General features: G+C 36.5%; 2 protein-coding genes across 2 annotated transcripts; both read left to right on the top strand.

Moving 5' to 3' along the window:
• The first annotated feature begins 297 nt into the window (after nucleotides 1-297).
• LOC118056921 (protein SAWADEE HOMEODOMAIN HOMOLOG 2) lies at nucleotides 298-6,567 on the top strand. The gene is made up of 9 exons (XM_035069359.2): nucleotides 298-564; nucleotides 1,216-1,301; nucleotides 1,396-1,441; nucleotides 1,524-1,701; nucleotides 3,896-3,971; nucleotides 4,115-4,166; nucleotides 4,755-4,898; nucleotides 4,998-5,117; nucleotides 5,978-6,567. The coding sequence occupies exons 1-9, from the start codon at nucleotides 511-513 to the stop codon at nucleotides 6,362-6,364; spliced, it is 1,143 nt and encodes a 380-aa protein (XP_034925250.1). The 5' UTR covers nucleotides 298-510; the 3' UTR covers nucleotides 6,365-6,567.
• A 181-nt stretch (nucleotides 6,568-6,748) lies between these two features.
• Nucleotides 6,749-11,064, top strand: LOC118056922 (uncharacterized). Its single transcript, XM_035069361.2, has 7 exons — nucleotides 6,749-7,179; nucleotides 8,059-8,286; nucleotides 9,119-9,192; nucleotides 9,809-9,968; nucleotides 10,173-10,292; nucleotides 10,398-10,506; nucleotides 10,624-11,064. Exons 1-7 carry the CDS (start codon nucleotides 6,949-6,951, stop codon nucleotides 10,803-10,805), a joined length of 1,104 nt encoding a protein of 367 aa, XP_034925252.1. The 5' UTR covers nucleotides 6,749-6,948; the 3' UTR covers nucleotides 10,806-11,064.
• The last annotated feature ends 1,299 nt before the right edge of the window (nucleotides 11,065-12,363 follow it).

Genomic DNA, 12,363 nt, shown 5'->3' with positions numbered 1-12,363 from the left:
TTATATCATTTTAAAGTATTAATATGAAAAAAAATATATAATTTTAATATATTTTCAATTAAAACACATTTTAAAAATAAACATCTATTTTCAAAATAGTAAAGGCCATTGCTCACGAGACAAGATTGATTTTTTTTTATCTAGTATTGTGGTCCCATTATATTTTTAATCTTTTTAATTTTATATTATTATTTTTTAATGTTTTTAAATTATTTTAATACTTTTAAAAATAAAAAATAATTTAAAAGTAAGCTACGTTAAAGCCAAATCCAAACATGCCACCTCTCTCTCGCACACATGAATTGGCCTCTGCTTTTCTTTCTTTCTTTGTCGTTTGTTTTTTTTTAAGGGATTCTGTCCTTTGAGTTTCCCTTGTTTTATATTTTTCCCTTAAAAGAAAAAAAAAACAAACATTAACCGTAACAAACAGAGTTTGATTGTTAAAAGAGCGCGTGTCTGATTCGAAAATGAATTGTTAGTTGCAAAAGAAGAGAGTAGTCGAGTGAAGCGATGGGTCGTCCTCCCAGTAATGGCGGTCCTTCTTTTCGCTTCATGCAATATGAGGTATGCTATCTTTTCTGTCATTGTCAATATTTTTTCTTTTGTTTTTTGTTTCTTGATGCGGGTTGTATTTAAAGTTGGAAATACAAAGTGGGCTGGTTTTATCTCTGGATTTCTGTGCTTGATTTTTCTGGGTTTCAATTAGTGCCTTGATTTTTTTATTTTTTATTTTTTACAATATATGATGTTGTGTTGTTCTGTATTGTTATCTAATGCCATTAATGTTTAATTTTAACTAGTTATATGTAATCTAATTTTTCACGTGTCTGGACTTCTTTTTTTTCAAGTAAAATTTGTGCGGATTTGGGGAGGTTGAGGTTCTCTTTCGTTATATATAAACAATCAAAGCATGTCGCATAAATTGATAAGAGCTTACATTATGATATCATTCAAATTTTTTTTGTCTACTGAAATAAAATCTTGGGATACTATTTTACTTGATCCAAGTGTGTGTTGCAATGGGATTGATCATGTTTTGGAACTCTAGGCTTCAGATGGATATTATAGGCTGCAAAGAAGGCAGACTAATCCCCCTTCCCCGGGCTTCTTCTTTTTATTTTTTTTTTTCCCCTTTTAGCAGATGAATTGAACGTGTAAAACCTTTTTCTTTTATGGTATTTTGAGTAATGTTTTGTTCTGTACCCACTTTTCAAGGTCACGGAGATGGACGCTATTTTGCAAGAACACCATAACATGATGCCAGCTCGTGAGGTTCTTGTATCTCTTGCAGAGAAGTTCAGGTGAGTGTGTTTTCTTTCAAGAACTTATGATATTTAAACTTTTCTCGTTATAGCGTGGGGATTAAAATTGTGAGGTGTTCATCTCTCTTTGTAGTGAGTCTCCAGAGCGAAAAGGGAAGATTCAAGTGCAAATGAAACAAGTAAGACACCTTGAGTGCATTTCTTTCATGCATGATTAGGATTATTTCAACACTTATATCTTAATTGGAATACTATTTATAGGTTTGGAATTGGTTCCAAAATAGACGGTATGCAATAAGGGCAAAATCAAATAAGGCCCCGATGAAGTTAAATATAACACCTATGCCTCGCGATGATTCAGCTGCTGCGAGGAGCGTGCCTCAACAAGTAGCTGCTCCTACACCTGATGCTGTGCCAGCCACTACATCTGCTTCTTCAGGTAGAATGAATTCCGAAGTGTTGAGGACTTTATCCTTTTTTAGCATTTTTGCTTACCTATTAGGTCATTTCTTTGGCACTTCTCAACTTTGAATTCAAGATGTCACCTGGTTTTATTAAGTGGTCTCTTAAATTACTAAAATTTTAGCGTTGCTGTGTTTGGTTTCAATGTTGATGGGTATTGCATACGAATAAGCATCACATCCAAGCGCATGCTCTGGCACGCACACACCCCATGTGCCTGTGTAAGTGTATTTTAGTCTATTTACAGACACTTTGATTGTATCTGCGGGAAATGGTTTTACTCATCGCTGTTTTTAGGTTCTTTCCCATGCTCCATGTTGCTCATGCTGAAAGCAGGGTCTTCCTATGGCTTATTCATCAATGGAAATGATTGCTTATTCATCCATCCTGCTGTCCCCCAACATGTCTTTGTTTACTCTTTGTTTGGTATAATGCCTTGATGTTTGTTTAATGCTCTCTTGTATGAAAGGAACCACAACCATCTTCTGCAAGGTCTCAAGTAGAAGATTCCAAAATCATAAAAATCATTTAGCAGCAGACTTACCATCTGACTCACATGACCACAGTTCACTTGCAATCTTTTCTTAGTTGTAAGCTAAGGACCTCTCTAATCTCAAGCATTATTGACAGATGATATTTTCCAATTCATGGGCACACATGACCCCAAATAGTGCATAAATCTCCACACAACATGAAGACAATCAACAAACTAGCAACAGAAGTCCAAGTCCAACAGCCCTGTATCATCTATTCTGACATATTCACAATCTGATGTGGAAGTACCGCATTTCTCTAAAATATAGGGGAGAGGGAGGGGGAGAGGGGGTACCTTTAATCAAAGCTCAAGACACAAGTCATCGGAACTCTTCAATGAAACCCCTTTATTTTTTATTATCCAAATATTTCTGCCTAAACCAAAACTTGGAAAAATAAAATTCAAACCAATCAAAAGCCATTTAATATTTTCCAGATGAACTTGAAATGGTACTGTGCTGTATGTGTAGAGTCATGCTTAGATTGCTTATAATCTGATCTGTGGAGCGTAAGCCACATTCAGGCTTCAAAGTTTACATCCCTTTGAAATTCTCCCAATTTCAAAATCATTGTTGAATTAAAGTGATGGAGCTTCAGAAGTAATTAGCTGTGTGAATACATGGCCCTTTTCCTGAAAATTGGGTAAATTTGGGTCATCTCCAGTCATCAAAATGTTTTATAGCATTCTCTTGGGGATAATTTCTCATGCTCAAGTTTGGAACTTGTAATTCTCTAATGTCTTCCTTGTCTGTGCTGTTCTGAGATGTCCCTTTTCACACATCTGATTTTTGTTCTCTTCTTTCATGTCTCTCAATTTCTTCTCGTATCTTCTGTCTTCTTCATTTCCCAATTCCTCTTTCAGCTGCTAGAAGTGTCTACAGGTATGAAAATGAAGAGAAGAAAGGACTACTCTTTGAAAATGTTCCCAATCTAGATTCAAAAAGAAAAATTAGTTATGTAATTTCCATTTTGTTTTTAATAATGGGCATTTTTCTATAGAATTCTATGATGCAGTGTGAAATCATCATATACTTCTAGTTTAAGATGGCCTTTAGTCATGAGGGGGGATTTAGGTGGTTAAGGATATGTTTAGGGGAGGAGGTTGTATCATATGGTAACACTTTTGGTTAGTTTTTGGCATTTTGCATTACCTTATGAAGTGTTTGCTTAAGGTACCAAAAAGAAACAGAAAATGGAGTTTATGCAGTACAGTTTAGTGAGGAAAATAATTGCATAGTAGCTACTGAAAAATTAAGTAGGATGAACTCCTTTCTCTTTTTCACTGGACATAATTGCATCTTACCTGTTAAAAGCTTCATCCTTCTTTTCCTGACCTGTTCTAGAAAAACAAAGATGTTAAAAATTAAGTACTGTGTCATAATCATTTCTCATATAATCAATTTTGTTTCCTTGCATCTCCTGATACCTGCATGGTTGGCAAAGTTTCCCAAACTGGTGATTTAAATGTTCCTGACTGTCCTGATTAGTCATTAAGAAGCATCATTAAACATCATCTCCATATTAAAGCTGAAGAAACTATGCAACTTGTTGTTAACACCTCTATATATTGCAGAAATCGTTTTTTTTAAATGCCTACATCCAGTTTGTAGATTTATTTGGCCCTCATTTTTTAACAGCTGCTGGTGCCAGAAGGGCAACTTCAGAAAACTCTTATATGGAATTTGAAGCCAAATCTGGTAGAGATGGTGCATGGTGAGAATTTAATGCTTTTCCAGTTGAGGATTCAAGTGGTTGAGATTTTAATGCTTCTTCTTGTTCTATTTGATACTTAATTTTTTCCTTGCTTGGTTTAGGGATTACTTGATTCACTTTAATTTTGTTACCTTCTTTGCCAGGTATGATGTAGGAACCTTCCAATCCCATAGATACTTGGACAAGGGGGATCCGGTAATATATCAACTCATTCTTCCTGCATGTAGTAATGCAATGATTAACATAAACTACTTGGGATATATGTTAGTTGCATGCTGAGTTTAATGCATCTGTAATTTTCATTCACCTTTCTCATCCATGCATCAATTGCATCCTTTTATCATCAACTAGATAACTTATCTTCCATTTTCTTTCTCTGAATAAAATTCTGTGAGATTGTTCAGAGCTAAGTATATGTGAACCAATATCTGTATTCCATTACTAAATTGTTTATTGTGTTAAAAGATTTGATTTCATGGCATAGGGACTGAGTTTTCCATCTTGTCACTAGGACCTAGAAGGAATAATCACATTCAAATGTTTGCCGAAGCTAATATTTGAGTTGTTTGCCCATGAACTATATGTTGGGATTGGTGACTCTGGTTCTTATGACCCTACTCCTTAAGAGAATTCAATAATTACCAATAACTTTGTTCAATATTTTGTCAACATTGAGTTTTCTTAGCTGTTTGCCACATGGGAACAATTGTGCCTTTTATTTTTGTGTTACTTTGCCAACCTTCTTTTGCTAACATCATGTTCTACTATTTCTGGCCATTTCAGGAAGTATTGGTTCGGTTTGCTGGTTTTGGACCTGATGAAGATGAGTGGCTTAATGTTTGCAAGCATGTCAGGCAGCGTTCTCTCCCTTGCGAAGCATCGGAATGTGTTGCAGTTCTTCCTGGAGACCTCATACTCTGTTTTCAGGTGGGAGCATCTACTTGTGAATGAAAACAAATGATCAATTAAATCATTCTTTGGTGAAACTATTAGGAGCATCTTTCTAAAATGCTCTCAAATTCTCAGGAAGGCAAAGATCAGGCACTGTATTTTGATGCTCATGTTCTTGATGCACAAAGACGAAGACATGATGTAAGAGGTTGCCGTTGTAGGTTTTTGGTGCGTTATGATCATGACCAGTCTGAGGTATATTTATGTTTCTTTCTTTTCAATTTTGAAATGCATCTTTCCTGTTTCTGATGTACAAAGCCCAATGGAAAACCCATTTCAATACATAACCCGTGTTGTACAAAATTGTTTTGTTCATCTTTTGGATAATAAATAGGACGATTTTCATCCAAATATAGAACTCCTTTTCTTCTGTTTCTCAGTATTCAAGTGGAAGATGTTAAATTACCTTTCTTTATTTTTTATTCCCTCTACTCGATAGACTTCCTCAAGATAAGAAAAGCGTAACAGCAGGTTTTAACTGTTAAAACTAGATCTATGCATGTGCTTGATCTCACATAAGCTAAAGTCAGAGGAACAGATTTTGCCTATTCTCGTGCTGGGAAAAACAGTGTTGGCTAAAGTTCCTCTTTAATTATCTCGTTGAAATCAATTTCATTACAGAAACTCAAGTTTTGAGTTTATGTTTGCTACTCATGGAATCATGTAAATTGTAAGTCTCGTTTTGCATACTCTTCTGGCATTTGTGCAAGAAATGCAGTTTTTTCTTTTGAGTGTGCAAATTGAAATTTCCTCTTGATTACACGGCTCGTTAAAGGTGAGTAATATCATGATTAACAGATTATTATTTTTTTGCCATTGTTAATTTCAATTAAGGAATTAATGTTTTCAACATCTTTGATATAAATGTAGTTTGATTTAGAGCGTGATTTGTCTTTCTCATGAGCATATTTATCACATGCATGTATCCGCATCTCTCTCTTGGAGCAATGCTGAAGATACAACTGAGTTACTTCATTTTGCGCAAATGAGTTCATTACCCAGCTGCTCTTTGGATTCCATGATGTTAATCTAGTTTTCAATCTTGTGTTCCTCAGGAAATTGTGCCACTAAGGAAGATTTGTCGGAGGCCTGAAACTGATTATAGGCTGCTACAACTTCATGCTGCAAATGACTCAGCAGCTTCTGACCAGCAGAAAACTAGTGTAGATCCCTCCATAGCAAGTACCCTGAGGGTTGCTGCTTCTGCCACAGAAACAATGCTGCAGCAGCAACATAACACAGGTGTAGCAGCTACGGTTTCCCAAGCCAATGTTTCTCAACCTGCCAAAACAATAATTGCGGAGCCAAAAGAGGCTGCAACCCTCAGTGCTGTCGATTCTGGAAATCCTAGTTTCATCTCCACTGCTGTGTTGGCGAGTGGAATGGCTACAAGTAGCGGCCCTGGTGGCTCTGGAGAGAACATGCAGGGAATTAAATTGTAGTTTGATGTACCTTGATTGCTGCTCTGTTTCATGATGAGCAGCTACCTTCCCCCACAATTAGAGAGGGGACATGATCCACTAGTAATGATACAGTAAAGTTTATTCCGGTACATGTACAAGAATCGCAACCAAATATTAGGAATCTGAGTCTAATTTTATGAACTTCCTGGGCCTTTATTAACAAGTATACATCTTTTCTTTCACCAAGCACTTTCGAGTTCCATTTGCTCTTTGCCTCGAGTAATTAACCCTACTCTCTTTCGGTGAAAAAAGCGTCTTCCCGAGCAATTAAAATTTCTAATGAAAATGACAAATTGGGTTGCCATGCGAGCAGCAGCATGCATAAAGGTCCAACCCAACAAAAGGAGGAAGGCAGGTTTAGGTTAGGGCCCAAAAATCGAGAACAAAAGCAAGCGAGAGGTGTCGAGAGAGCTAATCAAAATGCAGTCTGCGGATGCAAACAGAGCCACGTCCCTGACCCTGGCTCTCGCTCAGGCTCAGTCTCTCTCCTCTCCTATATATTCCATTCCATTCCGCTAGCTCACGCCTCCTTGAATCTGAACTGATGCGCTAGAACCAAGAAAATGCAAAGAGTCTTGTCAAGAAGAAGCCACACCTTCAAGACTTGTGACTATGAATTCTTCAAGTCTGGTTTTGTTAGATTCATTGCCACCAGTTGCAGGGCTGTTGTTCTCCCCCGGTTCGGTGGACCCGAGATGCTACAGCTCCGGTCTGATGTTGAGGTCCCCCAGCTCAAACCCAACGAGGTCCTAGTTCGAGCACGAGCTGTTTCAATCAATCCACTTGATACTAGAGTGAGTTATTGTTTTAGCTGTTTCTTTCTTTAATTTAAAGCCCATTGGAAAGATGGAGAGATTTGGGTATTGGGGACTTCTTTGTGTGGAGAAATTCAAATAATCATACAAGAAATCTTGGGGTTCCCTGTAATTTCACTGAATATGATCATAGATGGTGAGATTGATGTTTTGCAAACTCCTTGTTATGTAATGTGGGATTCTTTTTTGGTTTCTGATGGATAAAAACTCGATGATGTTCTTAACTTAATTAGGTCAAATAATAACTAATTATAGCATTTGTTGCAAGCTCTTTGGTGTTAAGTTTCCAAGTTATCAAAGATAATACATCTCCTGTCGATATGTCAATAGATCATAGATGTTTTCTAGAGAATAATCAAGATCCTCTTCTTATGTGTATTGAATCCTGAAGGAAATACTCTATTAAATAGGATTAAAGAAACAAATGGTCCAAGCATTTAGTCCCATGGGTCTTTCAATCCACGTCATAAGGAAAATGTGAGCCCTCGAGTCATTTTCATCAGCTGCTCTGTAATAAACGAAGCAGTTGCATAGTGAAAGGCTGCTGTGATCGGAAACACAAGCTACGGGATTGATTTCATTTAGGAGAACTTTATTCGGACTTGTATAGTGGACCTTAAGATGATGGAAATTTATTAAGTGGATTCTATGGAGCATTAGAAAAATACCATCCAAGAGTGAAACATACCAAGTATTCATTTTGAAACTAATTTACTAAATATTTGCACTCCCATACAGGGATAAACCCTATGCTTGTACATGCTCAACATATATCTTATATCCGTGAAATGTGTAAATATGTTTGGACACGCAGAAGAATGATGGGTATTGAATGTTTAAAAATGTTAATGCTTTCAGATGCGATCAGGTTATGGTCGTTCCATATTTGAACCACTTCTACCTCTCATTTTGGGTCGTGATATTAGCGGTGAAGTTGCAGCTGTTGGATCTTCTGTGCGGTCATTCAGTGTTGGAGAAGAAGTTTTTGGTGCGTTGCATCCAACTGCTGTGAGGGGTACTTATACTGACTATGCAGTTCTGTCGGAAGATGAACTTGCTCCAAAACCACCATCACTTACGCATGTGGTAGGTGCTTCATAATTGGGTATTTTTAGGCATAGAATTATGTCTTTTCTTTTTGCATTTCTGGTTGGCACAAAATGTCTGGCAACTGCTGAGTGAGTAAACAGTTTGTAGCAGAAATATTATTTCATTGCCCCTCCCAATGCATAATTGAGCATGATTTGTGATCCACATGTTGTTGTTTTAGCCAAACATAATATTTGTACAAACATGCATTCACACACGGTGTGTATTTTTATTTTTTGGGAGGTCCATCAAATTTTGGGCTACATTAAGGGTAGCTTTTCTCCTCATTTAATCTTTTTAGTCCTATATGTGACTATGATTTAATTCTAGATCACTTTGAGCATTGCCAAGAGTCTTAAACAACCAAGCTTGCGAGCATTCATACACACATGAGCTTGCACCATGCACATGCTGATGTAGAACAGAAGACAGAAGAGAGGGAAAGCAGAATAATAGAAAGGAATTAGGGAGGAGAGTAAAACAGGGAAAGAGATGAGGGAGAGAAAGAAACATAGTTTCTAACTTTTCTATGATATAATTATAATGCAAACCTTGCATTTATTCTCCATCACATGCTCTAAAACGTATAGAGATATATGTTTAAGTAGAGATTTACGAGTATAGATGTATAATATATATAGAAGTCATTAGTTGGGGTATTGGGATCAAAAATTTGATCACTGCCTATTCTTAAACATATCTGTATTTATGCCTGTCTGTGTGTGCTTCCACACATATTTTACTGATAGATACAACCAAAAAATGTCATCTGTTATTTATTTATTTTTTTAAATGTAGATTTTGCTTAAATTTTTGTGTTCTCCTGCAGGAAGCAAGTGCCATTCCTTTTGCTGCACTTACTGCATGGCGTGCTCTAAAAAGCACTGCTAGGATAACTGAGGGGTAAGGATCTACTGTTTAATGAACTTCATAAGGATCAGTTTATTGTTTTTTATTTTGTTTTTTATTTTGTTTTTTTATATCATCTTTTCATGAGAGTTTGACATGTATTTATTTTCTTGCTTTTGAAATAGTCTTTGGGTTAATTTTAGTGTCGGTCCTTGATTTCTGTCTAAATTTAAGTTGTTTTATTGAGTATCAAACCTTATAATGTGGTACCCCAACTTTTCTCACAATTTTAACACGGCCTTTGTCTTGAGTTCAGACTTTTCTTGACATCATCAGCAAAGTAGTGACACTTGTCATCTGTTGTTTCATGCCCCATGAGCAAAAGTTGACAAATTTAATGGTGAGCACACATTAAGATTTAAAAGGCCATCTTAAATGGTTTTGTAGTTAAGTCATTTCAAAATCAGCCACTTGTTGAGAGACTGTCCATGCAATCAGCCTGTAGATGGCTGTATATATGATGTTTGAATATTTGATTTTCAAATAATCAATTCTTAAAGCTTTTTTTGTTGAAAAAAAAATATGAAATCCAATGTGAAAGCTACCGTATTTTTAGTAAATTGCTAATATGTATGACTTCTTTGGCAACTTCAATGTAATTATTTCACAGGCAAAGGATTTTAGTAGTGGGTGGTGGTGGAGCAGTAGGTTTGGCTGCAATTCAGCTAGCAGCAGCTGCAAGTTGTCATGTTACAACTACTTGTGGTGGTCAAAGCATAGATCGAGTGCGGGAAGCAGGTGCTGAGCAGGTTGTTGATTATACTGCTGAGGTAATGATATATTATTTTCGCCCCATACCACCAGCTAATTAAAATGAAATACATATGTCAAGCCTGTTTTTAATTTAGTTAATTACATGGTTAATTAATTATGTTTCCAGCTGAATCATGCTGATTTTCTTTCTTGTACATATTATAGAGTTGAGAGACCCGTAGTAATGTTTTCATCAGTGAGCTAGCATGTTTGATGTGCAGGACATTGAACTAGCAATTAAGGGGAAGTTTGATGCTGTCTTGGACACCATTGGTGTGCCAGAAACAGAAAGAATTGGCATCAAGTTTTTGAAGAGAGGGGGACACTATATGACGCTTCAGGTAACACGGAAGCTTGTTATTGGATATCTTCAAAGGAGAAATAAGAAGCTACTTTCCTAAATTCTTTGACAATAACATTCAAGGATCTTATCTCCTGTGTTTCAGGGCGAGGCAGCATCCTTGACTGATAGGTATGGACTAGTTGCTGGGCTTCCTATCGCAACAGCTATTTTACTGAAAAAACAGATTCAATACCGATACTCACATGGAATAGGTAAAAAAATGTCATCTTCTCAGGAGCTTAGTTGGTAGACAACAAATATTATCTTCCACAATGTTATACCTCTCTGTTAAACGTGTAAATTTACTGAACCAATATCCACATTTTCAGAATACTGGTGGACTTACATGAGAGCTGATTCAGATGGTTTGGATGAGATCCACCGGCTATCTGAAGCTGGAAAAATGAAAATACCGGTGGAGAAAACATTTCCCATCACACAAGTAAGAGAGGCTCATGAGGCTAAAGACAAGAAGAAAATCCCTGGTAAAGTGGTGCTGGAACTTGATTGAATTAGATTCAACAAAATCATACAAACAATATCAATGACAGGATTTATAGCCTCTCTTTTCTGTTAGTTGTTTTTTTATTTTTTTCCCTCGTATTTAGGTAGTTGATCTTGCTATGTGCAATAAGCAATCAGGCAGTATTGTATAGATGGAAGTATCCAGTTGGCAATCTGTAAAAGTTTTTGAGTACGTTCTTTTTTTGTCTTTCATTTTGCAACAATACGAGTTTGAAATAAATATAGAAGAGGGGTAGTGCACTGGACTTCTATCTTACAGGGTTCATCGACTACTTGTGGCAAAAAAATGGAAACTCAATTTGAGGTGATAGATAAAAAATATATTACCAGGTTAGCAGTGGTTGAGGTTCATGTCTCAATCGAATCAGCTTGAGATACTTGGGAATGCCATGATTTTGCAAAGATCAAAGCTGCTTCTCCTACTGGAAAGTTGCTAGATCGCTTGTAGTTTAAGCTTCGGAAGCTCTACTTTGTTTTTTTTTTAGTAAAACAGCTTCCATCTGCTTCAGGGCCTGCTAAAAATGGTACGTTGTGACTGATTCAGTAAGACAAGAGGCATAAACTGTCATAATATTTGGAAATTTAAACGACTTCCAGAAAATAGTAATAGAGATTTGATGATCATTGTTTAGTTTAGTTTAGTTTAGCCCTTGGAGGCATCAAGTGCAGTAGATTTCTTGCTTCCCCTTCTTCATTAACTTCATTTCCAGAACAGCTCGACTCTTCCACCTTCACCTTCACCTTCACCTGTTAATAGCATTATCGAGGCTGTTGTAACATTGTTCCCTTCTCTACTTGCTCTTAACTAACCTTTTCTCATAAGACTTTAGAGAAGCCATCGACATATTTTCTGACATCCAAACTAGACAAATCTTTTATTTCTTCTACAACAGCCACAAAAGGATCCAACACATCTTTGGAAGGCTAATCAACATTTTCTCTACATGTCTTTTATCAGTAATTCCTCACAGCAACTTTTTATTTGATTCAAAACCTTCACGTCACCTTCATATTCTTTTTGCAAAGTCTTCCATGATTGCATTGCACTTGTAGCTCTCATGATCCTTGGAAATATAGGACTAACAACTTCTCTTTGGATCAAGCTAAGGGCTTCAGCATCTCTACTCTTCTTTGCTTTCAAATCTTTGAGTTTTGCTATGGATTGATTGTCCGAAGTTCTTCAAATGTTATCTCCACCATAATTTCATAAGTCAAGAGAGGTAAGTAAACTCTTCATCTTTATGCTCAAAAACTCATAATTTTTCCCTTGAACTCCAATTTGCACTACTTTTTTTTTTTTTGACATCTTGCCTCTTTGAACTTGGAGAAAACTTTGCCTTTTTTAACCTCAGCTCCACGACCACTTTGTTAGGTTCTAATAGCCTAGAATCCAAGTTAGTAAGGTCCTAAATTTTTTGGTTCCTCTTCCTTGTTCTTGGTCCTTTTCTGTACAAGTCTCACATGTAAGCCATTTCCTTAATATTGTCACTAAAGTGCCTCTGATTTATCAATAATTTGGGTTCAGGGATGTTTATTCTTCTTAA

The sequence above is a fragment of the Populus alba genome, chromosome 1 (genome assembly GCF_005239225.2).
Source record: "Populus alba chromosome 1, ASM523922v2, whole genome shotgun sequence".
Classification (NCBI taxonomy): domain Eukaryota; kingdom Viridiplantae; phylum Streptophyta; class Magnoliopsida; order Malpighiales; family Salicaceae; genus Populus; species Populus alba.
This window is presented reverse-complemented; position numbering and strand designations above follow the sequence as displayed.

Bases quoted from the DNA above. Each gene is read 5' to 3' on its own strand.
- LOC118056921 (XM_035069359.2), top strand. From the start codon at position 511: ATGGGTCGTCCTCCCAGTAATGGCGGTCCTTCTTTTCGCTTCATGCAA. The intron at 1,302-1,395 runs GTGAGTGTGTTT...CTCTCTTTGTAG, and splicing joins TCTCTTGCAGAGAAGTTCAG to TGAGTCTCCAGAGCGAAAAG. The intron at 1,442-1,523 runs GTAAGACACCTT...TACTATTTATAG, and splicing joins TTCAAGTGCAAATGAAACAA to GTTTGGAATTGGTTCCAAAA.
- LOC118056922 (XM_035069361.2), top strand. From the start codon at position 6,949: ATGCAAAGAGTCTTGTCAAGAAGAAGCCACACCTTCAAGACTTGTGAC. The intron at 9,969-10,172 runs GTAATGATATAT...TTTGATGTGCAG, and splicing joins TTGTTGATTATACTGCTGAG to GACATTGAACTAGCAATTAA. The intron at 10,293-10,397 runs GTAACACGGAAG...CCTGTGTTTCAG, and splicing joins GACACTATATGACGCTTCAG to GGCGAGGCAGCATCCTTGAC.